General features: G+C 44.6%; 1 protein-coding gene across 3 annotated transcripts in view; it reads right to left on the bottom strand.

Annotated features, from left to right (window-relative positions):
- The window catches only part of LOC121001043 (carboxymethylenebutenolidase homolog), a 921,426-nt gene that overhangs the window by 1,529 nt on the left and 893,803 nt on the right, over positions 1-26,094 (bottom strand). For 2 of the 3 annotated variants that reach the window (XM_040431927.1, XM_040431925.1), the window contains exons 2-4: positions 10,588-10,809; positions 7,919-8,026; positions 2,959-3,101 (exon numbers count right to left, since the gene is read on the bottom strand). In XM_040431927.1, the coding sequence (XP_040287861.1) occupies positions 2,959-3,101; positions 7,919-8,026; positions 10,588-10,802 (466 nt within the window). In that variant the 5' untranslated portion in view covers positions 10,803-10,809. Of the gene's footprint in view, positions 1-2,958; positions 3,102-7,918; positions 8,027-10,587; positions 10,810-16,914; positions 17,030-26,094 lie in introns of those variants that run through there. The other variant, XM_040431928.1, reaches the window with a different exon arrangement.

Genomic DNA, 26,094 nt, shown 5'->3' with positions numbered 1-26,094 from the left:
ATTCACTTGTAAAGGACACTGCACTGCACTGCTGCCACAAACTAGATGGTGTGCAGTTAAACATTGAAGAGGACACAGTGCTTGCACAAACACAGTGACCCCTTCAAACAGCTAATCAGCAGTGCTGCCGGGATCAGACCCCCACCAATCTGATATTGATGACCTAACCTGAGGAATAGGATAGGTCATCCATATCTTGACACTACACAACCCCTTTGAGAAGTACGTCTGTATATGCTGTCTAACCATGCTTCAGATTTAACACAGTGGCTCAATTTTAAGTCAGAATTGTGCAAAATGTTGCATCTTAGGCCAAATCAAAAGGATGGATCCAGCAGGTAAAATTCAAATAATAGGAAAATACAAATGTGATAGCACTCTACATCCAGCATTCCTCCATGCTGGATGAGGCATTGGTGTACATTTTGGCCAAAGCGTAATAAGCCACTCACCACGTCAAGGTCGCCTCTAATGAGTGGTCCCTAACACTAGTTCCTACCTGTTCATGGGCCATGACAGCCACACAAAGTCCAGGGAATGCAGGTCAGCATACACGCCAAGCACACTCTGCTTTTAACCCCGTCCAGTGCCATTACAGCTTTCATCGGATCCAGGGATGCAAGTACCAACATGCATGCTGAGCCCACCATATACTTCTCCTGGAGCCAAATGGCTACTGGTAGGTTCTATATAAGCAGACTCAGTTTTATACTGACTTTAAAACCAGCCTCCAGGACAGATTGACTGGTCAGGTGTGCATGACTCCAAGGAGATCGCCACGCCTCCAATATATACTACAAAGAAAAAATGTGGGGGATCTGTCCTGGAGGCTGGTTTTAAAGTCAGTATAAAACTGAGTCTGCTTATATAGAACCTACCAGTAGCCATTTGGCTCCAGGAGAAGTATATGGTGGGCTCAGCATGCATGTTGGTACTTGCATCCCTGGATCCGATGAAAGCTGTAATGGCACCGGACGGGGTTAAAAGCAGAGTGTGCTTGGCGTGTATGCTGACCTGCATTCCCTGGACTTTGTGTGGCTGTCATGGCCCATGAACAGGTAGGAACTAGTGTTAGGGACCACTCATTAGAGGCGACCTTGACGTGGTGAGTGGCTTATTACGCTTTGGCCAAAATGTACACCAATGCCTCATCCAGTATGGAGGAATGCTGGATGTAGAGTGCTATCACATTTGTATTTTCCGTTTGTATATGTATTTCGCCATAGTGATGTGCACCTACATACAGGTTGTGCTGACCCAATCCCCCACATTTTTTCTTTGTAGTATATATTGGAGGCGTGGCGATCTCCTTGGAGTCATGCACACCTGACCAGTCAATCTGTCCTGGAGGCTGGTTTTAAAGTCAGTATAAAACTGAGTCTGCTTATATAGAACCTACCAGTAGCCATTTGGCTCCAGGAGAAGTATATGGTGGGCTCAGCATGCATGTTGGTACTTGCATCCCTGGATCCGATGAAAGCTGTAATGGCACCGGACGGGGTTAAAAGCAGAGTGTGCTTGGCGTGTATGCTGACCTGCATTCCCTGGACTTTGTGTGGCTGTCATGGCCCATGAACAGGTAGGAACTAGTGTTAGGGACCACTCATTAGAGGCGACCTTGACGTGGTGAGTGGCTTATTACGCTTTGGCCAAAATGTACACCAATGCCTCATCCAGCATGGAGGAATGCTGGATGTAGAGTGCTATCACATTTGTATTTTCCGTTTGTATATGTATTTCGCCATAGTGATGTGCACCTACATACAGGTTGTGCTGACCCAATCCCCCACAAAATTCAAATAATGCTTTATTTCTTTATTTAAAATTGGAGTACAGCACAGTTTTCCATACCGTTCCCTTCTGACGCGTTTCGACCTAGGTGGTCTTAGTCATATGACTAAGACCACCTATGTTGAAATGCGTCAGAAGGGAACGGTATGGAAAACTGTGCTGTACTCCAATTTTAAATGAAGAAATAAAGCATTATTTGAATTTTACCTGCTGGATCCATCCTTTTGATTTTGCTGAGTATACAAAGGAGCTTGGACTGACTCTGGATCCGTGCAGGATTGAACAGCAATTTTCTCCACCTGATGAGCTGGACACCCACACATTAGCAAAATCTTAGGCCAAACTCTTCCCACAAAGCCACTCCCCTTTACCAGTTAAGTCAGACTCCCTTTTCTGACTAGGCACAGAAACCATCCCTAAACCTAGATGCGCCAAATTGCCCCACATTTCAGAATAATTTGGCTATAGTGACTATGGCATGTACTTATCTGGCCATGATCCAGCAACGAGTCCGGCAGCACTATTCCTGAATTGCTCTATTGCTGTGGAAACAAGCCCCACTGACAGTGGGCCTGGTCGGCCTATCAGGGAACGGGAACACCGGGCCAATTGGAGTTGGCATTGGTGTTATATGTTTCCTGAAGGTGAGGTATTTAAAGAGCCAACTGCTGGCCACAGTTGCCGTTGACTTGGTCTTCTTGCCTCGCACGCTCAGTGTTGTGCTTCTTATGGATTACTGGAGTTGTGACCTTCTCACTTCCGATTTTAGCTCTGATGTTTCCTCCTAGTTTTGACCCTGCTTGGTATATTATTCTGCGTCTGTTTCTTCCGTAGTTCTGACATTACTCTCTGGTTTTGACTCGGGCTGTCTGACTTGCCTTTTTCTTCTCCCCTAAGTAAGCCCTGCGCACTTAGACAGGTCAGGGACCGTTGCCCAGTTGGGGCCATCGTTTAGAGTGGATCATGCAAGTAGATAGGGACAGTGGTGTGGATGGAGGTCAGGGCTGCACTGTTCCCTACCTAGTGTTGGATTCACGTCCCCACCTATCCCTTGGTTGAACTTGATGGACTTATGTCTTTTTTCAACCGTATCAACTATGTAACGTGACAGTCTATATACTGTATTTTTTCTTTCAATTAATTTAGATGTATTGGATAACAATTTACCATAAAATGCTACTCCAGCCTTTAGTTCAGGATATTTTAGCATGAGATAATGGGTTACAATGCCACCCCAGCAAAATCCAATCACGCCAATACTTTTTGCTTGACACTGCTCCTTTAAATATCTCAGCACAGCATCGGCCTCTCTGAAAAATAATTGAAAAATTTAAAGGGAGAAATGTGAGGCCAATAATTCTCTTGAACCAGATCTGTCAGCTTAAAGAGGTTATCCGACCCCTGAAATGCTCCCCCATATGCCTGGGCCCCTCACACACAATGTACTTACCTCGCTCCATAGCCCCTGCGTTGCTTCTGAAGCCTGCACGGCCGCTGCTGCATCTCCACACCACACGGATGAAAACATCCGGCGCCTGGGGGGGGGGGGGGGGCCATGCAGCGGCGGTCGTAATATGCTGCTGTGTGCAAGAACAGCTTATTACAATTACAGGTCCATACTACTGGTTTTCCAAAACGGCACAGAAATGTGCCATTTTTCTACTAGGAAAGAATACAATGGACCCATAATTTATTTAACATAATTATTGATGAGAAAATCCCTCCCCCAGCCTGTTTCTAAGGGTGGTGGTTGTATATGATTATACACTGCCTGTCCAAAAAGAAAAAGTCGCCACCAAAAAAAAAAGGTCACACACTCTAATATTTCGTTGGACCGCCTTTAGCTTTGATTACGGCACGCATTCGCTGTGGCATTGTTTCGATAAACTTCTGCAATGTCACAAGATTTATTTCCATCCATAAATTTTTCACCAAGATCTTGCATTGATGATGGTAGAGTATGACTTCTGCGCAAAGTCTTCTCCAGCTCATCCCAAAGATTCTCAATGGGGTTAAGGTCTTGACTCTGTGGTGGCCAATCCATGTGTGAAAATGATGTCTCAGGCTCCCTGAACCACTCTTTCACAATTTGAGCCTGATGAATCCTGGCATTGTCATCTTGGAATATGCCCGTGCCATCAGGGAATAAAAAATCCATTGATGAAATAACCTGGTCATTCAGTATGTTCGGGTAGTCAGCTGACCTCATTCTTGGAGCACATACTGTTGCTGAACCTAGACCTGACCAACTGCAGCAACCCCAGATCATAGCACTGCCCCCACAGGCTTGTACAGTAGACACTAGGCATGATGGGTACATCACTTCATCTGCCTCTCTTCTTACCCTGATGCGCCCATCACTCTGGAACAGGGTACATTTTGACTCATCAGACAATATGACCTTCTTTAATTGCTCCAGAGTCCAATCTTTATGCTCCCTAGCAAATTGAAGCCTTTTTTTTCTGGTTTGCCTCACTGATTAGTGGATTTCTTACTGCTACACAGCTGTTCAGTCCCAATCCCTTGAGTTCCCTTTGCATTGTGCATGTGGAAATGCTCTTACTTTCACTATTAAACATAGCCCTGAGTTCTACAGTTTTTCTTCGATTTGATTTCACCATCACCGATCGCGATCATTCAGGATTTTTCCCCCCACACATTTCTTTCTCGAATACGATGGGTCCCCACTATCCTTCCAGTTTTTAATAATGCGTTGGACAGTTCTTAACCCAATTTTAGTAGTTTCTGCAATCTCCTTAGATGTTTTCTCTGCTTGATGCATGCCAATGATTTGACCCTTCTCAAACAGACTAACATCTTTTCCACGACCACGAGATGTCTTTCGACATGGTTGTTTAAGAAATGAGAAGCAACTCATTGCACCAGTTGGGGTTAAATAATTATTGCCAGCTGAAAGATAATCGCCCGAGCAGTAATTATTCAATAGGCAACTTTTTTGTTTTTGGACAGGCAGTGTATATACAGGGAGTGCAGAATTATTAGGCAAGTTGTATTTTTGAGGATTAATTTTATTATTGAACAACAACCATGTTCTCAATGAACCCAAAAAACTCATTAATATCAAAGCTGAATATTTTTGGAAGTAGTTTTTAGTTTGTTTTTAGTTTTAGCTATTTTAGGGGGATATCTGTGTGTGCAGGTGACTATTACTGTGCATAATTATTAGGCAACTTAACAAAAAACAAATATATACCCATTTCAATTATTTATTTTTACCAGTGAAACCAATATAACATCTCAACATTCACAAATATACATTTCTGACATTCAAAAACAAAACAAAAACAAATCAGTGACCAATATAGCCACCTTTCTTTGCAAGGACACTCAAAAGCCTGCCATCCATGGATTCTGTCAGTGTTTTGATCTGTTCACCATCAACATTGCGTGCAGCAGCAACCACAGTCTCCCAGACACTGTTCAGAGAGGTGTACTGTTTTCCCTCCTTGTAAATCTCACATTTGATGATGGACCACAGGTTCTCAATGGGGTTCAGATCAGGTGAACAAGGAGGCCATGTCATTAGATTTTCTTCTTTTATACCCTTTCTTGCCAGCCACGCTGTGGAGTACTTGGACGCGTGTGATGGAGCATTGTCCTGCATGAAAATCATGTTTTTCTTGAAGGATGCAGACTTCTTCCTGTACCACTGCTTGAAGAAGGTGTCTTCCAGAAACTGGCAGTAGGACTGGGAGTTGAGCTTGACTCCATCCTCAACCCGAAAAGGCCCCACAAGCTCATCTTTGATGATACCAGCCCAAACCAGTACTCCACCTCCACCTTGCTGGCGTCTGAGTCGGACTGGAGCTCTCTGCCCTTTACCAATCCAGCCACGGGCCCATCCATCTGGCCCATCAAGACTCACTCTCATTTCACCAGTCCATTAAACCTTAGAAAAATCAGTCTTGAGATATTTCTTGGCCCAGTCTTGACGTTTCAGCTTGTGTGTCTTGTTCAGTGGTGGTCGTCTTTCAGCCTTTCTTACCTTGGCCATGTCTCTGAGTATTGCACACCTTGTGCTTTTGGGCACTCCAGTGATGTTGCAGCTCTGAAATATGGCCAAACTGGTGGCAAGTGGCATCTTGGCAGCTGCACGCTTGACTTTTCTCAGTTCATGAGCAGTTATTTTGCGCCTTGGTTTTTCCACACGCTTCTTGCGACCCTGTTGACTATTTTGATTGAAACGCTTGATTGTTCGATGATCACGCTTCAGAAGCTTTGCAATTTTAAGAGTGCTGCATCCCTCTGCAAGATATCTCACTATTTTTGACTTTTCTGAGCCTGTCAATTCCTTCTTTTGACCCATTTTGCCAAAGGAAAGGAAGTTGCCTAATAATTATGCACACCTGATATAGGGTGTTGATGTCATTAGACCACACCCCTTCTCATTACAGAGATGCACATCACCTAATATGCTTAATTGGTAGTAGGCTTTCGAGCCTATACAGCTTGGAGTAAGACAACATGCATAAAGAGGATGATGTGGTCAAAATACTCATTTGCCTAATAATTCTGTACAGGGTGTATGATACCTTATCAATCACCAACCTAAGGGGATGTGGGTAGAGTCAGGGGATGCACTTTCCTCAGAAATACAGGGACTCTAAGTATGTGTCCAGTGTATTATTTTAGTGCTCCTAGTAGCCAAACGCATTACATTTTTGTGCCATATGGCTACTAGTAGTATGGACTTGTATGTGTAAAATGCTGCCCTTACATAGAGCAGAAAATAAATCTGATAGATCCACATTCATGCAGCATTACTAGTAGTACTAGCAATGAATTATCTATTGAATATGGAAAACTTCAAAGAATGTCCATGGTTTATGTATGCTATTGCAGCTCAACTTCATTGAAGTGAATGAGGTTCAGAGTCGTTGGCTAAAAATGATGACTCTAAGGCAGTACTGTGGCCCAGTGGTCATGATGGCTCACTGTTTTATTGCAGCACTGTTGTTCCCATCCAAATAGGTGTAAAACCTTGTGCTCTCCCCTTGAATTTGTGGGTTTTTGGTTGCCTCCAAAAATCCTTTTTTATTGAATTGGCTTTAGGCTACATTCTGATGGCTATAATGTGCTTACCCCAAACTGGTCCAACTGAATTGACCTTAGATCACTGTAAAACCCTATGGTGATCTCAGCTTAGTTTAATTAAACCATTAGAGATTTGTGTTTTGTGGCAGTAATAAAGACAGTGGTCAAGTTACGATGGTCTCATGATACAATATTCTCAACATACAATATTCTTTTTTGGGCCATCGTAACTTGAAACCAGACTCAACACAAAAATGCCTTAGACTCTGCTGATCAGTGGATCATGTGATTGACTGGTAGATCGGACCAATCAACATGGCCATTTCACTGGTGAAACATCTGTATTGGCTTTCTAGTAGCACCTCTCTACAGTACAGTATGGTTCTACATGTTCTGTACTGCTCTTTGCCTGTGACACCAGGACACTACTGTGTGTATTTTACCAGACCCTTAGAAAGCTCCGGTTTCTGACCACATTGACACGACCATGCTGTCACTAAGCCTGTGCTACAGACTGCAAAACGCGGGTCTACAAAACACAAGCACCAGCCGTGTGCACTCCATACTGCGGTGCAGACCCATTGCCTTTAATGGGTCTGCGATCCGTAAGATGCTGCGAAAGATAGGATATGTCCTATCCTTTGCTGCGCGGAGGCACAAACCCCGAAGCCCATGGGAGGGCTTCCATGTGTTCAATTTAGGTCATCAATTTAAATTACTGGATAACCCCTTTAATTTCCCCTGTGGTGTGTTACAGGGGAACTATACGCCTCCTGCAAGTTTCCCCACTGAAACACAATAAATCTGGTGCAAAGTACTGTATGTACACCAGTTTTTTTTGGCTGAAATTAAGGCACAATTCTAGTATGTTTTAATAAGCAGATCTGTTCCTATGTTATTGCACCTATAATCAGTACATAAGGTGATCAAGATTCCACGTGCCTGACCTGTTCCCATTGCATTTTGCATAGGTAGCAATTTTTGGGTGTTTATAGTAGTGTACTATATATTGCCACATTTAAAATTATATATTAGATTTATGAAATAGCAGTGTCTATAAATCACAACTTACCTGTATGCTTTATCGGCTGGTCGCGTTTCAAGCCATTTAAAAAAATCAACATGATCATAGGTTGAGTTCCATGGTTCCTGTCCCACAAAAAAGTCAGGCAGGACAGCACTGCAAACATTACAGTAAAGAAAGAACAGAGAATTATTATTATTATTATTATTATTATGGAATATGATATCACTAGAGAGAAAAAGAGAGACATTTAATTGTCGAGCTCTTGGGAATCTGTCACCTTCTGCAAGCAGTATTAAAGAGGACCTGTTACTTCTAATGACATGTTTGTTTTACTACCTGCATTCCCCATGTAATAATTTGACAGCATCTATCCTTACGACTCTATGATGTGCCATTTCTGTATTATTTCTACTAGAAGTTTGTGAATGAATTCTCAGCAGTCTACAATAAAGCTCCGTCTGGGTATTACCAGATGGGGGTACCCCTGCAAAGTCTGACACTATTCAATCAGTGCTGCCAGTGTCAGACTGTGCAAGGACACAGCACCCCCTTGTGCTTGCTTTCATGGACCCCCTTGTGCTTGCTAGCATCTATATCACGTAGAACATTCAGTGCATCAACGTTGGCTCAGACCTTGAGTTTAGCAGGAGCTGCGCTCCACTACACTAGTGGGTGGTATGGCATGGTTGTCCCTCAACACCAACCCCCTGCTGGTGAGTTCGGGCTATAGTGTCCTCTACAATATTAACAATTAGGTATCTTGTCCCCATCTATTGGCCAACATATAGAAATGCCTTGTTGCCGGTATTTTGGTTACAAACCAACACAGGTATATATAATTTAGATACTCGAGAATTGTTATTACATGGGTAATGTAGTTACTAAAATAGGAGAGGTAGCAGATCCACTTTAATTGAAGTACCACATACATAGTACTGCTGGCATATTCTGGATGGCTAATTAATATGTTGATAGTCACCCCTGTTTTGTTCTGTGGCATCACAAAGCATCGCTGAAATACTATACATTGACAGGATTCCTGAGCTTACGTTCATGAAAGAGAAGACCTAGGTATAAGGTTGGTGGAGCGCCCCCTTTAAAGGGAATCTGTCACCAGCTTTCTGTTGCTAGGTTCTAACAGCTCCAGCGCCTGCCAATGAGTGCCCTGACACTGATTGACAGTTTAGTTTCCAACTAAATGAGCAGCAGGTGGGTGGGGAGAGCTGGGAGCTTATGAATATCAGGACTCATTGGCATGTGCTGGAGCTGTTCAGTTCAAGATTTTAGCAAAACTGCCGAGTCAGTTAAAGAAAGTGACCCAGCATTTTGTTAAGGGGATCTGTCACTAGTTTATGCTTCCCTTCTTTAGGACACCATAATACTGGTGATGGATTCCCTTTAAACTACTGCCCCTTTTAATTATAACTGCTCTGTTAACCCCTTCACGACTTCCATACATGTATGGCGTAAGTCATGGTTTTAAACATGGTGCAGCAGAAGCCAAAACCACCATCGCCACATGTATGCGATCATCTGTCCTCTCAGATGCTGCGGTCAAATGAGACCACAGCATCTGAGCAGGCTGTAAGCGGGAGCCGTGCGCTCCCACTCCCGTAACGGCGTTCCCCGGCTGAGATCAGGGAACCTGTTACAGCATACTATTAGCCCGAAGCCTCAAGCAGGCTTCGGCTACTATTAGTGGAATATACTATTAGAGGCCACTAGGTGGCAGCACTGTATTGTTATATTCAAAACAAAGTGTTCAATTTATGGCTATATTGCCATCAATGAACACAATGGGCAATCTAATTATTGTCAGTTATACTCACGCAGGATGACTATAAAAAACGTTAGGAAAAAATGATAGAAGTTCAAATCACCCCCCTTTTCCTAAAATAAAAATACTTAACCAATAAAAAAATAAACATCATGGGCCTCGCCGCGTGCGATAATGCCCATACTATTAAAATAAAACAATATTAATGCCATACAGCAAATGGCGTGATGGAAAAAAAACTGAAACAGCAATTTTTTGTCACTTCAACTCCCCAAAAATTCTTTAGAAAAAATTATCAAAAAGTCACACACACTTGAAAATGGTATCACTGAAAAGTACAGATGGACCCACAAACAATGAGCCCTCACATAGCTCTGAACACATAACTATAAAAAAATTATAGGGGTCAGAATTTGGTGATGAAGAAAACGTATTTTTTTTCAAGTTTTTTTTCCCCAGTACATGTATTAAAACACAAGAGAAAACTGTACAAGTGTGGTATCATTGTAATTGTACTGACCAGGAGAAGGTAAAAGGTCAATTTTACTGCATAGTGAACGCAGTAAAGAAACAAACAAACCTGTGTCAGAATTGCTTTTTTTCCCATTACCACCTCATTTGGAATTTTATTCCCTCTCCCCACTACACTCTGGGAAGGCAGGAAGTGAAAAATGAAAACGTCAGGATATTGATGACCTATCCTGCATAACCATATATTTTACATGTAGTGTATATTACAACATTTCTTATATCCATGTGTGCAAATAAAATAAAAATAGAAGTTAAAAATAAATGTAGATTTTTTTTAAAGTTTTCCCAAATCAGTCAATGAATTGTGATTTATAAAATAGAAGGAACAGACAAATACCAAGTCAACAAAAAATTATAAAATTTTGTACAATCTATTTTAGAAATTTGAAACGAGACTATTACTTACATGTATCCCTGTGAAGCAAGCAGATCAGCAAAGTATCTTGTGTTGGAAAGCTCCCATCCATAAACATCTTGAACCACAATTATGGCTTTATCTGTGCTTGTTTTTGGTTTAGAGATGTAAGCTTTTATATGTTCAATCTGAATCTCATTTCCAAGATTCTTATGGTCAAACTGATCTCCAAGCTCACAAGGGCAAGGTCGTGCTTCATTTGCCATTGTAAATCTGAAAGGAAGATTCCTTCTCTTTATTGTTACTATAAAAATCTATTCAAAGTATGTGAATATATTTTACTATAGGATGTAGTTATGATAAAAATTTAAATAACATTTTTGTAATTTGCTTTATTATGGATATTGTTGTAACTAAGGTAAAAAAATGGCTATACTTTGATAAATTATTACTTACTACCACAAATAAAAAAAAATAACACAAAAACTATGCACAAATGCCAGCACAAGTAAACAATAGAAGAATATACACTTCACTTCACACTTTTTAGTACAAAACAGCCAAAATTAAAAACAATTTAATAGATTAGAAGCACATATGAGGACTATAATAACCTCCCCAAAACCACTAACCCACTGCATAACCAACAATAGGATAGGAAGACCACACAAAAAAAAATCATGAATCCAAAAATAAATACAACCAAAAGCTAATAACAAAATATAAATAGCAAGAATGGAGACCCAAAAAGTAAATAAGTATCACCAAAGTGTAACTGATAGCTAGGGTCAAACCACACAGGATGATGACACATGGAGAGCAGCAGCGCTGGACCAAAGGAGCTGGAACCAAGCAGCGGGGAGCAGTTAAGTATACTATACCTCTCTGAAGGTCCAATAACATGGGGGATTTGTCAGAAAGGTCCCCCCAAGGTAGCCATACATACATTGGCCAACCCCTTGATCAAGCATGTATGTTTATTTCAATGGGGAGCAGGGTCGGGACAAGGTATTTTGGTGCCCTAGGCAGAGTACGCAACTTCTGCTCCCGTTCCAGAATCAATTTAAACTAAACTAACTTGCTAATAAAAAGATTTAAACACATTTTAATAGAAGCAGTCACAGACCTAACAAATACAAACCAAGTGACTCACAGGTAATGTGTTCAATGGTTTGAGGTGTTTATTTTTCTTTTCTTCTCTGTTTGGTCTAGACCCTCATGATGATCGATTTTTCTTGAAGATTGCAGGAACCTAGTATCCACTTCTCCCTTTAACACTGCCATCCTGTAGCTTCCCCTATACTATGTCTGCAGCTGGCCCATGTACCCCCTTTACTGTACCGAGAGTGCTACCAAATGACCCCAAATACTGTACTGCCAAAATATAAGTGCCCAAGGATGCTGACATAGAACTATAAAGTGATGGGTGCCAGAGCAAACTTCAGGTATCAAACTGCAGACCAGACTCCTAAAAATATTCAAATCCGAAATCAAAATTAAAGTGGTAGTCTGGTTATAGAAAGTTATTCCCTATCCTCATGATAGGAGATTACTATTAGAATGGTGGGGATCCTACTGCTGGGACCCCCACTGATCACAATAATAGGGGCCCTGTACCCTTTGGAGCCCCCAGAAATGGACAGAGCGGCTGGTCGGAAATGCTGCTCCATTCATTTCAATGGGAGTGCCAAGGAAAATAATCACTTTCTATAAATGGAATACACATTTAATGGGGTTGTTCAGTCATGTAGTTTGTTTTAATTGCTTACAGTGTGATGAAATTATAAAAGTGGTAATCCTTTACTGATTTCCTGCTGCTCCCTCCCCAATCACTGGCTGCAGCTTTCACAGACTTGGAAGTACGTAGAGCAACAACGACACAGGAAGCAGTAAAAGAAGAACAGCGAGGCATCAGCAGGGGCGTAGCTATAGGGGAAGCGGCTGCTTTGGGGCCCTGACCCAAAAGGGGCCCAGCCAGGAGGAGGAGGACTAAAAGTCCCCCTCAACAGTAATACACAATGAAATGATATACAGTGACAGTATAGACAGTGTAGGAAACCGATGGAACAGCTGCCGGGCCTGGTCTGAGAGAGCGAGCTTTACTAGCCACAGGAATGGGGGTGGCATGAAAGGAAAGGAAGGGGTTGCGAAAAAATTACTGGGAGAGGGGGGCCCCATTCAAAAATTTCCTGTGGGGCCCAATCATTTCTAGCTACGCCACTGGGCATCCTAAAATTAATCCAGACCTCCGGACTAGAGCCCAAAATGAATGCAGACCTCCAAACCAGACCCCAAAATGAATACAGGCCCCAGATCAGCCTCTAAATTCATACAGACTCCAGATCAGTTCCCAAATCAGTCTTTAAATTCATGCAGACTCCAGATCAGTCCCCAAAATTCATACAGACTCCAGATCAGCCCCCAAATGTATACAGATTTTAAAATCATACAGACCCTAGATCAGCCCTCAAATTTATACAGAACCCGAATTCGTGAGACCTCGAATCAGCCCCTAAATTCCTACAGACCCGAAATTCATAAAATCCCAAATCAACTCCCAAATTTGTACAGACTCTAAAACAGCCCTCAAATTTGTGTAGTCCCTAGAACAGCTTGTAAATTTGTATAAACCTCAGATCAGCCCCCAAATTTATACAGACCCAAAACTTATACAGACTCCAGATCAGCCCTCAAATTTATACAGACCCCACATTCATGTTTGTACAGACCCTAGAACAGCCCACAAATTTCTACAGACCTCATATAAGACATCACATTTAGTGCGCATGCACACGAATGTGTGCCACTTGTGCCGTGCATTGGGGACAGCAAATTGTGGTCCCCAATGCATGGGCACCGTCAATGTGGCCTATGCTGGTGGATGCAGACCCATTCAGGTTCAGTGGGTCCGCAATCCATCCGCACCGCAAAAAATAGAGCATGTTCTATTTTTTTGCTGTTCAGAGACATGGACTGAATGCCACTGGAGCTCACCGTATCTTCTGGATTGCGGACCCATTCAAATAAACACACAGCGCACACGGCTGGTGCCCATTTATTGTGGACTCGCTTTTTGCGGGCCACAATACAGGAACGGCCGGCACACATTCGTGTGCATGAGCCCTTATACAGATTCAAAATTCCCATAGATTCCAGATCAGACTCCAAATTCATTCAGAACTCTGTCACCCCCTATAACATCCACCACTCTGTCACCTAAATGCAGACCTCAGACCAAACAAAAATACTCACCTCTCCTCTTCTACTCAGGGTTCCTCCACGATCATCACTCTGGCTCCACTGCACTCTTGCTGCAGCACTGTCATGGAGCTGGTGCTACCCTGTGAACTAGAGACACTATACTCACCGCTCCATGGGCCTCCTATACTAATGAGTGCTTCCATACTGGCCCAGGGAGCTTTAGAGGAAGAGAGATTAGCTACCTTGAGGACAATAACAACCTTCATTGCTACCACTACCAGCTCCAGACACTGCATCTCCCCTGCCACCCGACGCATTGCACTACTCAAAGGTTGGGAATCAATATATTGTGGGGAGCCACAAGAAGATAGCCTTGGTAGCACTAGGAGCGGACAGAGACCTATCACTCACAGCACATGCCACTGTTTGGAAAACTGTACTTGAGAGAAACTATACTGCCATTGTCCCTTGTTAAACTGTATTCTGAATAGAAAATTGCAAGTTGCACTTGGTCACCATTATTATGACTTCCTGGCTTCAGTCTGTTTAATGCCCCAGTAGATCACTGCAAAACAGTTAATTCACTGCTAAAAGGTGTAACATTTGCTAAAAGAGTTAATGCCTTGTTATGCCCTATGCAGTATGTGATCCCAAGGGCTATATATAAGTAGCATTATTTAGTTATGTCCTACTCAGCAGGGGGAGGCTGAACCTGTCTCTTTTCCGAGGGAGAAGCTGGGTAGCTTGATTGCACCAGCCATTGAGTTTGGCCTAAGCAGCCAAAGTGTGAGGAGCTGCATTAGTCTGTGGAGTGTGAGGCCTTACTATAAGGATTCTCCATCCCTCTATGCTGAGGACAAGTGCCAAACTCCTGAGAGAAGGAGAACAGCCATTTCCAGAGAAGTTAGAATAACCTATAAAAGAAACAGAATTAGGAACTGCCACAAAGGGAGACTGCAACTCTCATCATCTGCAGTAAAGAGACTGTTCTTTATCACTAAACTCGGCCTGGTCATTGCCTCCACCATCCACAGGCCTCATCATCCGTACTCCAGGCTTGCATCCTGCCAGCCACCTAACATCAAGGGCACCCAACCTAACACTAGGAAGGAGCCCCCAAGGAGTCCAGTGAGTGCGCCGAGAAAGGAACATAGTAAAAACTTCTTGACAGTAAGCACATTGCAAGTTACAGTGCTTTGCTAAAGTATTCGCCCCTTGACTTTTTTCGTGTTTTGGTGCCTCACAACCTGTAATTAACATGGATTGTTGGAGGATTTTCATCATTTAATTTACAGAACATGCCCACAACTTTGAAGATGCTTTTTATTTTTTTTTATTGTGAAGCAAACAACAAATGGGACAAAATAACAGAAAAAGTCAATGTACATAACTATTCACTCCCCTAAAGTCAATACTTTGTAGAGCAACCTTTTGCGGCAATCGCAGCTCCAAGTGGCTTTGGATAAGTCTTACTACTGGGATTTTTGCCCATTCCTCCTTGCAAAACTGCTCCAGCTCCTTCAAGTTGGACGGTTTGCGCTTGTGAACAGCAATCTTTAAGTCTGACCACAGATTTTCTATTGGATTGAGATCTGGGCTTTGACTAGGCCATTCCAATACATTTACATGTTTCCCCTTAAACCACTCAAGTGTTACTTTAGCAGTGTTTTTGGGGTCATTGTCCTGCTGGATGGTGAACCTCCGTCCTAGCCTCAAATCGCGCACAGAGTGGTACAGGTTTTGCTCAAGAATGTCCCTGTATTTAGCACCATCCATCTTTCCCTCAACTCTGACCAGTTTCCCAGTCCCGGCTGCTGGAAAACATCCCTACAGCATGATGCTGCCACCACCATGTTTCACTGTGGGGACGGTGTTCTTTGGGTGATGTGATGTGTTGGGTTTGCGCCAGACATAGCGTTTTCTATGATGGACAAAAAGTTAAATTTTAGTCTCAATAGACCAGAGCACCTTCCTCTATACATTTTGGGAGTCTCCCACATGCCTTTTCGCAAACTCACAATGTCCCTTTTTATTTTTTGCTGAAAGTAATGTCTTTCTTCTGGCCACTCTGCCATAAAGCCCAACTCTATGGAGTGTACGGCTTATTGTCATCCTATGTACAGATATTCCAGTCTCTGCTGTGGAACTCTGCAGCTCCTCCAGGGTTACCTTAGGTCTCTGTGCTGTCTCTCTGATTAATGCCCTCCTTGCCCGGTCCGTGAGTTTTGGTGGGCAGCCGTCTCTTGGCAGGTTTGCTGTTGTGCCATGTTCTTTCCATTTGGTTATGATAGATTTGATGGTGCTTCTGGGGATCATCAAAGATTTGGATATTTTTTTTAAAACCTAACCCTGACTTATACTTCTCAGCAACGTTGTCCCTTATACATTTGGAGAGTTCCTTGGTCTTCATGGCAGTGTTTTGTTAGTGATGCCTCTTGCTTAGGTGTTGCCACCTTTAGGGCCTTTCAAAAAAGGTGTGTATATGTAATGACATATCATGTGACACTTAGACTGCACACAGGTGGACATCATTTCACTAATTATGTGACTTTTGAAGGTAATTGGGTGCACCAGAGCTTTTTAGTGGCTTCCTAACAATGGAGGTGAATACATACGCACATGCCAATTTTCTGTTTTCTATTTCTAAACAATAGCTTTATTTATATATATTTCACTTCACCAACTTAAACTATTGTGTTCTGATCCATCACATAAAATTCAGATTAACAAAACATTGAATTTAAGGCTGTAATGTAAGAAAACATGAAAAAAGTCAAGGGGGGTGAATACTTTTGCAAGGCACTGTAGGTGCAAACAGTTGTGTTGCTGGGTCCTGGAAACCCCTTTAATAAGGATGTAAATGATATAATTAAACTAGAGGGCCAAAAACAAGATATACTATACTGTCACATATCATAGGATAAATAGTGGATACACTGAAGGATGTTGTAAACTTAGAACAAACGAATAAAAAATAAAGAAATGTGTCCATCACCAAGTTTAAATGTGTTTCCCATACTGTGGTTCATCAGGGAACCATGATCACAAGGTGATGAAACCATTAAATGCAGGTCAGTAGGGATATAGGTCACAAACTAGTCCTAGCGAGATAATTGTAGCACAATAATAATGACTGATGATGACTTGGCAAGACTTGTAAAAGGGAGGCTAACTTACCTGATTCCTGGCACTTTCTCCCTGCTCCTTCTTATGCCAGCCACCACTGGGCTCCCTCACTGTCAACATTGCTGCATCCAATAACTGTCCATAGCAAAGACTGGATCCCCTTGCGTCGTGTGATAGCAAGGGAGTCCAGTGGAGCATCGCAGACAGGGAAGATAAGGAGCAGGGAGCCAGCATCGGTAAACAGGTAAGTTAGCTTCCCATTACAGGCTGTTCCAAGTGGTGGGGGGATGTGGGGTCAGTGGCGTGCCCAGGAGGAGCGGAGGGGGGAGGCGGTGCACCCCGGGTGTCGGCTCTGACGGGGGTGCCAGCAGGCCCAGAAGCAATGAGCGCTTCCATCAATACAGATGGAAGCGCTCATTGCTGAAGCGCTGACACCCGTGACCCAGTCCCACATACTGCGGCAGGGCAGGGAGCGCATAGTTCCCTGCCCCGCCGCCGATCACTGCCATAGGCTTCAGGCCTAGGAGGCCTGAAGCCTATGCGGTAGTGAAATCCCGGCGCAGGCGCGTGTGATGACATCATCGCGCGCGCCTGTGCCTAGACTCAGCAGCACAGTACCGGGACTCTGCAAGCAAGCGCAGGTAAGTATTTAGCTTTTAGGGTTTCCTTCATTATTTCTTTTTTTTCTTTTATGTGCCAACTTTGGGGGGACATAAGGGGGCCGGGGTGGACAGAGGACGTGTGGGGGCAAACTTTTATTTTATTTTATAATGTGGCAACTTTGGGGGACATGAGGGGGGTGCACACAGGAGGACGTTGGGGGAATATGGTGGGACACTACTGTGTGGGGGGGCAGCGTGGGGGACACTACTGTGTGGGGGGCAGCGTGGGGGACACTACTGTGTGGGGACACTACTGTATGGGGGCAGTGTGGGGAACACTACTGTGTGGGGGCAGCATGGGGGACACTACTGTGTGGGGGGCAGCGTGGGGGACACTACTGTGTGGGGGGCAGCATGGGGGACACTACTGTGTGGGGGACACTACTGTATGGGGGCAGTGTGGGGAACACTACTGTGTGGGGGCAGCGTGGGGGACACTACTGTGTGGGGGGCAGCGTGGGGGACACTACTGTATGGGGCAGTGTGGGGGACACTACTGTGTGGGGGCAGTGTGGGGGAAATTACTGTGTGGGGGCAGCGTGGGGGGCAGTGTGGGGGAAATTACTGTGTGGGGGGCAGCGTGGGAGACACTACTGTGTGGGGGACACTACTGTGTGGGGGGCAGCGTGGGGGACACTACTGTGTGGGGGAAGTGTGGGAGAAATTACTGTGTGGGGGCAGTGTGGGGGACACTACTGTGTGGGGGGCAGCATGGGGGACACTACTGTGTGGGGGGCAGTGTGGGGGAAATTACTGTGTGGGGGCAGCGTGGGGGACACTACTGTGTGGGGGACACTACTGTGTGGGGGGCAGCGTGGGGGACAGTGTGGGGGAAATTACTGTGTGGGGGACACTACTGTGTGGGGGGCAGCGTGGGGGACAGCGTGGGGGACACTACTGTGTGGGGGGCAGCGTGGGGGACACTACTGTGTGGAGGTCAGTGTGGGGGACACTACAGTGTGGGGGGCAGCGTGGGGGACAGTACTGTGTGGGGGGACTACTGTGTGGGGGACAATACTGTATGGGGGCAGTGTGGGGGACACTACTGTGTGGGGGGACTACTGTGTGGGGGCAGTGTGGGGGACACTACTGTGTGGGGGGCATCGTGGGGGACACTACTGTGTAGGGGACACTACTGTGTGGGGGGCAGCGTGGGGGACAGTGTGGGGGAAATTACTGTGTGGGGGACACTACTGTGTGGGGGGCAGCGTGGGGGACACTACTGTGTGGGGGGCAGCGTGGGGGACACTACTGTGTGGAGGTCAGCGTGGGGGACACTACAGTGTGGGGGGCAGCGTGGGGGACAGTACTGTGTGGGGGGATTACTGTGTGGGGGACACTACTGTATGGGGGCAGTGTGGGGGACACTACTGTGTGGGGGGACTACTGTGTGGGGGCAGTGTGGGGGACACTACTGTGTGGGGGGCAGCGTGGGGGACACTACTGTGTAGGGGACACTACTGTGTGGGGGGAAGCGTGGGGGACACTACTGTGTGGGGGGACTACTGTGTGGGGGTAGTGTGGGGGAAATTACTGTGTGGGGGACACTACTGTGTGGGGGGCAGCATGGGGGCCTTGCTATTGGGGAGGCACTGTAGAGGCCAGTCTATTATTTCTAGGGACACTATAGAGGGATTATTACCTGGAGCACAATATAGGGTGTTATTATTATTACTGGGGGCATTCTAGGACGTTATAGCTGCTGTAGACACTATAGGAACATTTGGGGTCATTTATCAAACTGGTGTAAAGTAGAACTGGCTTAGTTGCCCATAGCAACCAATCAGATTCCACCTTTCATTTTTAACAGCTGTTTTGGAAATCCAGTTCTACTTTACACCAGTTTGATAAAGGACTCCAATTATGTCTATTAGGGTCACTATTTTTTCAGCAGTATAGTACCTGGGGCATTGGGGGGCACAACGGGCACAGGTATTGGGGGTGGCAGCAGGATGACACTGTGGGGACACCAGGATGGACAGGTTGATGGAAAAATTAAGAAATCTAATGTGTCTGTGTTACAAACTCTGTAGAGACAAGATGCGGCTGAAAGAATTTCTCATGGCGGTCTAACGGAGGAGAAGAGGAAAGAGAAGGTCTACATGACAGGAGATGTCCCTGGATGTAAGAGGTATGTGGTCAAGTATTGGGGAATGGGGGTACCAGAGAAATGACCCACCCCGGGTGCCAAACACCTTGGGCACGCCACTGTGTGGGGTTCAACCCTTCCCACTTTCTTACACAATCCTTTTAATATCAGAAATAAGGGTCTATTACATTACTTAATTCTCTTAGCATCCGGGAATGTATGCCATCTGGACCAGGTGATTTGTTTATTTTAATCTTTTTAAGATGCTGCTGCACTTTTTCCTGGGTCAGACAGGCCACATTTAATGGAGAGTTTATTTTGACACTCTTCATTTTATCAGATTTTATCATTTTCTTCAGTGAATTAGTTGGAGAATTTTTATTTTTTTTCATAAATTAGCTTTCTCCCTCTACAATTTCTCCCTCATCACTCTTTAAAGGGCCAACACTTTCAGGTTTAACATTTATACCATTTATACACTGTAATTGAAGAGCATTTTCAGGTTAGCTTTACTTTCTTTAGTAATGAGCCTGTCTGCCTTTATCTATCTTTTACAGATTTATTATTATTTTTTTCTTATAGTTTTCGGTGCTTTGTTGCTACCTTCCCGTTTTAGTAATTTAAATTCTGTCTTTTTCCATTTATGATGATGGGGAGGGTTTTATAAAGGGGACCAATGTTTTATAATGGACTGTATGTTGGAAAGTATTGAAAAGACGGGGGTGATGTTTTCTACATGGGACTGTATGTTGTAGGGGATATTGGCTAAAGGCGGCCATACAAATTAAATAGCTCTCGTCTGAATGATCGTTCTCTAATGACTGTAACATGTATGTGTATTTAATGGGGAGAGGGGGAAAGCTGCTGCCAGACACTTCTAGCAGTAGCTTATTTCCCAGGAGAAGAAAAAGATAGGGCAAAAATATTCACTTGTCCGATCCTTCTCTCCCTCGACATTATCTATTAGGAGTGCCCCATACACATAAATTTATTGGTAAGCACTAGAGATGAGCGAATTTATGAAAAGTTCGATTCTGCTGATTCGGCGAATTTTACAAATAAAATTTGCTTCTTCACGAATTACTTAGTCACAAAGCGCATTTTAGTAGTGGGTAAAATGACAGGGAGCTGCGATAGCTGCAATACATGATCGTGGCATCTGTGTGTAAAAACGGTGTAAAATTAACATAAAAAAAATAATTCACGCGCCGCGCATACGTCACCACCCACGGGATTTTGGCCGAGATCTTCAATCAAGATGGCAGCTGGCGGCCCGTCGCAAGCAAATGGAGGAAGTAAGTAAGATTTTTTTTGTTTTTTACACTATTTCAGGTTAAATCGATTCGCTAACACGAAGCACGAGAAAATTTGGCTTCGAGGCGAATCAAATTTATTCTGAAATTCGGATCGAATTCCACTTCGTGGGATTCAATTCGCTCATCTCTAGTCAGCACATTTGGCCCACAAGTACCTGAACATGGAAGTAATATGCACCAAATGTAATAAAATCTTAGGGCTCTTTCACACTTGCGTTGTTGTGTTCCAGCATAGAGTTCCGTCGTCGGGGCTCTATGCCGGAAAAATCCTGATCAGGATTATCCCCATGCATTCTGAATGGAGAGAAATCCGTTCAGGATGCATCAGGATGCCTTCAGTTCCGGAACGGAACGTTTTTGGCCGGAGAAAATACCGCAGCATGCTGCGCTTTTTGCTCCGGCCAAAAATCCTGAACACTTGCCGCAAGGCCGGATCCGGAATTAATGCCCATTGAAAGGCAATAATCCGGATCCGGCCTTAAGCTAAACGTTGTTTCGGTGCATTACCGGATCCAACGTTTAGCTTTTTCTGAATGGTTACCATGGCTTCCAGGACGCTAAAGTCCTGTTTGCCATGGTAAAGTGTAGTGGGGAGCAGTATACTTACTGTCCGTGCGGCTCCCGGAGCGCTTCAGAGTGACGTCAGGGCGCCCCACGCGCATGGATGACGTGATCGCATGGATCACGTCATCCATGCGCATGAGGCTCTCTGACGTCATTCTGGAGCGCCCCGGGAGCCGCACGGACTGTAAGTATACTGCTCCCCCGCTCCCCACTACTACTATGGCAGCCAGGACTTTAATAGCGTCCTGGGCGCCATAGTAACACTGAACGCATTTTGAAGACGGATCCGTCTTCAAATGCTTTCAGTTCACTTGAGTTGTTACGGATCCGGCGGGCACCTCCGGCAAATGGAGTGCACGACGGATCCGGACAACGCAAGTGTGAAAGAGGCCTTAAAGGGGTTCTGCAGTTTGTTTAAACTGATGATCTATCCTCTGGATAGATCATCAGCATCTGATCGGCGGGGGTCCGACACCCGGGACCCCTGCCGATCAGCTGTTTGAGAAGGCAGCGGCGCTGGCAGTAGCGCCGCGGCCTTCCACTGTTTACCGCAGGCCAGTGACGTCACGACTAGTATCAACTGGCCTGGACGCGGCTAAGCTCTGTTCACTTGAATGGAGCTTAGCTGCGCCCAGGCCAGTTGATACTAGTCGTGACGTCACTGGGCCTGCGATAAACAGAGAGAAGGCCGCGGCGCTCCTGGACCACCGCTGCCTTCTCAAACAGCTGATCGGCGGGGGTCCCGGGTGTCGGACCCCCGCCGATCAGATGCTGATGATCTATCCAGAGAATAGATCATCAGTTTAAACAAACTGCAGAACCCCTTTAAATTTGGTGTAACTTTTCCCGTCTGTTCCCCAGAAACTGCAATTTACTGCTTCTATGAGTAGGCATAGATTTCTGCTAACATTTATGCCAACGTTCTGGATTGATTTATATTAAATCTGTCAGACTGACTGTGGCTCTACTCTATCCCGTCTATCCCTGTTCATTTTTCTCATTACTTCTTAGAAGAGGCAAAGGAAGAAAACACATTGCAAGCTTTAGCACAAATATGCAATGCACAAAAATATGTGACTTTTTAATAGCAGAAAACTGTCATAAAACATTTAATAAACTCTATCCATGAAGTGTGATATTGCACCTTGATAATCAGGTGAGACTGATATGATTAAGTGCACTCTATGTAAAGAGCTGTACAATTTGCGCCATAAAAATAAATAAATAAATAAATGGTAGCTCATGTTCACATCTGTGCCAGAGGTTCTGTAAGGGCTCTTTCACACCTGCGTTATTGTCTTCCGGCATAGAGTTCCGTCGTCGGGGCTCTATGCCGGAAGAATCCTGATCAGGATTATCCTAATGCATTCTGAATGGAGAGTAATCCGTTCAGGATGCATCAGGATGTCTTCAGTTCCGGTACGGAACGTTTGTTGGCCGGAGAAAATACCGCAGCATGCTGCGCTTTTTGCTCCGGCCAAAAATCCGGAACACTTGCCGCAAGGCCGGATCCGGAATTAATGCCCATTGGAAGGCATTGATCCGGATCCGGCCTTAAGCTAAACGTCGTTTCGGCGCATTGCCGGAGCCGACATTTAGCTTTTTCAGAGTGGTTACCATGGCTGCCGGGACGCTAAAGTCCTGACAGCCATGGTAAGTGTAGCGGGGAGCGGGGGAGCAGTGTACTTACCGTCCGTGCGGCTCCCCGGGCGCTCCAGAGTGACGTCAGGGCGCCCCAAGCGCATGGATCACGTGATCGCATGGATCACGTCATCCATGCGCATGGGGCGCTCTGACGTCATTCTGGAGCGCCCGGGGAGCCGCACGGACTGTAAGTATACCGCTCCCCCGCTCCCCGCTCCTACTATGGCAACCAGGACTTTAATAGCGTCCTGGGTGCCATAGTAACACTGAAAGCATTTGGAAGACGGTTCCGTCTTCAAATGCTTTCAGTACACTTGCGTTTTTCCGGATCCGGAGTGTAATTCCGGCAAGTGGAGTACACGCCGGATCCGGACAACGCAAGTGTGAAAGAGGCCTTAGGCGTCTTCGCTGCAGATTCCATCAAAAATGGTGGACAAAATAGCGGAGCATGGGGGTGAGAAGGGGAAAAATGCTGTTTCCAGAGAGGAAGGGGTGAGAAAAGAGCCAAAGCTGCTTCTAATGTGGTATTTGTGTGGCACTGCTGGGGAGGTATTTTGTGCAGCTATTCGTTTGGCGCTGAGTGTGCAATACCCCAGAGGGGCATTACCACTCTTTTTGTACCGTCACTATCTCCTATAGTTTGATCCTGTATCATCTTGCATACTTAATGCCATTTCCTGCATAATGTGTATATATTTTTCCTTGCAAATAACTGTTTAAGTGTAATGTGCCTGGTTCACCAGCAGATGGCGGCAATCTTGGCAGAGCTAGTTTTCCTGGAGAGGAACCTTCTAGTTCCATTCCAGCCCTCTGTAGAGAGGGAGGAGTTTAGTTAGTGAAGGGCAGTCTAATCTACCCTCCTAAGGCAGAGGTCGAGTCTAGCCTTCCCCTCCTTGGAGACAGGTTGTGAGGGAGTTCAGAGTAGCCCCTGTTTGGGGAAGCAGCAGGCCCTCGTCCCTCCTGGACGAGCCTGCAAGAGTTGAGTTTACCCCCTGCAAAGGGAAGATTGTGTTCCAGCCAGCAGAGCACTATCTGCTCTGCTGGGCCCAGAGGCCTAAGCTGAGCACCTCTTAAGACAGGAAAAAAGGTTCCCTGGATAAAGATAAAGAGAGACAGAGCTAAAGACAAAAATAAGAGAAAGAGACAGATCAAGATAAAGACCGAGTCAGACTACAGAAAGCTAAGTTCAGCAGAAAGAGAAAAGCTCCTATTTAATCCAGCCAGCATAGCCGAGCTGAAAAGTACAGACATAGCAGAGCGGATTGTGTTTGCCTGCCAGAAGTTAGGCCTAAAACTGCTGATAACCAAGATAAAGTTGGAAGATTGTTTCCTGATTAAAGTTTATGCCAAGTAAAGCTGTGTTCTACGTTAATAAAAGTCTGGACTCCATTTCTTCTACCAAATCCTACACCTGGGGTCCACCATCACCTTTTACATAGGGGGATCTAATCCCTCGTTGCTGAAATGCAACTGGCGTTACGACAAATACTTAAAAAACTCTAATAACACCTGCAGGTATGGTATTTTGTGCTGCACTGTAGTATCCATTTGCCACTATTGGGGAGGTATTTTGTTAAAAGGGTTGTGTCACTTCAGCAAATATCATTTATCATGTAGAGAAAGTTAATACAAGCCACTAACTAATGTATTGGTTATTATCCATATAGCTTCCTTTGCTGGATTGATTCATTTTTACATCACATTATACACTTCTCGTGTCCATGGTTATGACCATCCTGCAATCCATCTGGGGTGGTTGTGTTTGCACACTATAGGAAATAGCGCTGGCCTCTCTGGTGGCCAGGACCATGGGCTTATACACTGGTCCTTTTACCTATAGTGTTAAAGCACGGCCACTACTGCTGGATTGCAGGGTGGTGGTAACCATGGAAACGAGCAGTGTATAATGTGATGGAAAAATGAATCCAGACGGAAAATGAAGCAATATGGAAGCAATATGGACAATCACAATACATTAGTAAGTGGCTTGTATTGACTTCCTCTACATAATAAATAATATTTGCTGACATAACCCAACCCCGTTAAGCACTTTGGTATTTGTTTCTTGCTCCTGGGAGGTACTTTGTGCTGTACTGTGGTATTTATTTGCTACTGTTGGGGCAGTGTTTTGTGCAGCAATGTAGTATTCATTTCTTGCTGCTGGGTTGGTATTTTGTGCTGAGCAGAGTTAACACACAAACTCTTAACTCAAATTTCTTAACTCCTCATGATATCCCGAAACAAAAGCCATTGAAAAGCAATGAGGGGAGATCTAATTACTATGTATAAATATATCAGGGGTCAGTACAGAGATCTATCCCATCATCTATTTATCCCTAGAACTGTGACGAGGGGACATCCTCTGCGTCTGGAGGAAAGAAGGTTTGTACACAAACATAGAAGAGGATTCTTTACGGTAAGAGCAGTGAGACTGTGGAATTCTCTGCCTGAGGAGGTGGTGATGGTGAGTACAATAAAGGAATTCAAGAGGGGCCTGGATGTATTTCTGGAGTGTAATAATATTACAGGCTATAGCTACTACAGAGGGGTCGTTGATCCAGGGAGTTATTCCGATTGCCTGATTGGAGTTGGGAAGGAATTTTTTATTCCCCTAAAGTGAGGAAAATTGGCTTTTACCTCACAGGGTTTTTTTGCCTTCCTCTGGATCAACTTGCAGGATAACAGGCCGAACTGGATGGACAAATGTCTTTTTTCGGCCTTATGTACTATGTTACTATGTTACTATGTTACTAAGGTGTCAGCTTAACACAACTAGTTTAGTTAACACGTCTTATTAAGCATGAGTGTTAACTCGACTACATCTGTACATTTATTTGTGGGTGTAACGTGAAAACATTTGGAAAAGTTCAAGGAGTATGCATACTTTTTCAAGGCCAGTATATAGTCAATCTTAGTATCTTAGAGTTATACAACTGATTACGGTACAAATTATCAA

This window comes from Bufo bufo, chromosome 5 (genome assembly GCF_905171765.1).
Source record: "Bufo bufo chromosome 5, aBufBuf1.1, whole genome shotgun sequence".
NCBI classification, from domain to species: Eukaryota; Metazoa; Chordata; class Amphibia; order Anura; family Bufonidae; genus Bufo; species Bufo bufo.
The sequence above is the reverse complement of the archived record's forward strand: the minus strand, read 5'-3'. Positions and strand labels throughout refer to the sequence as shown.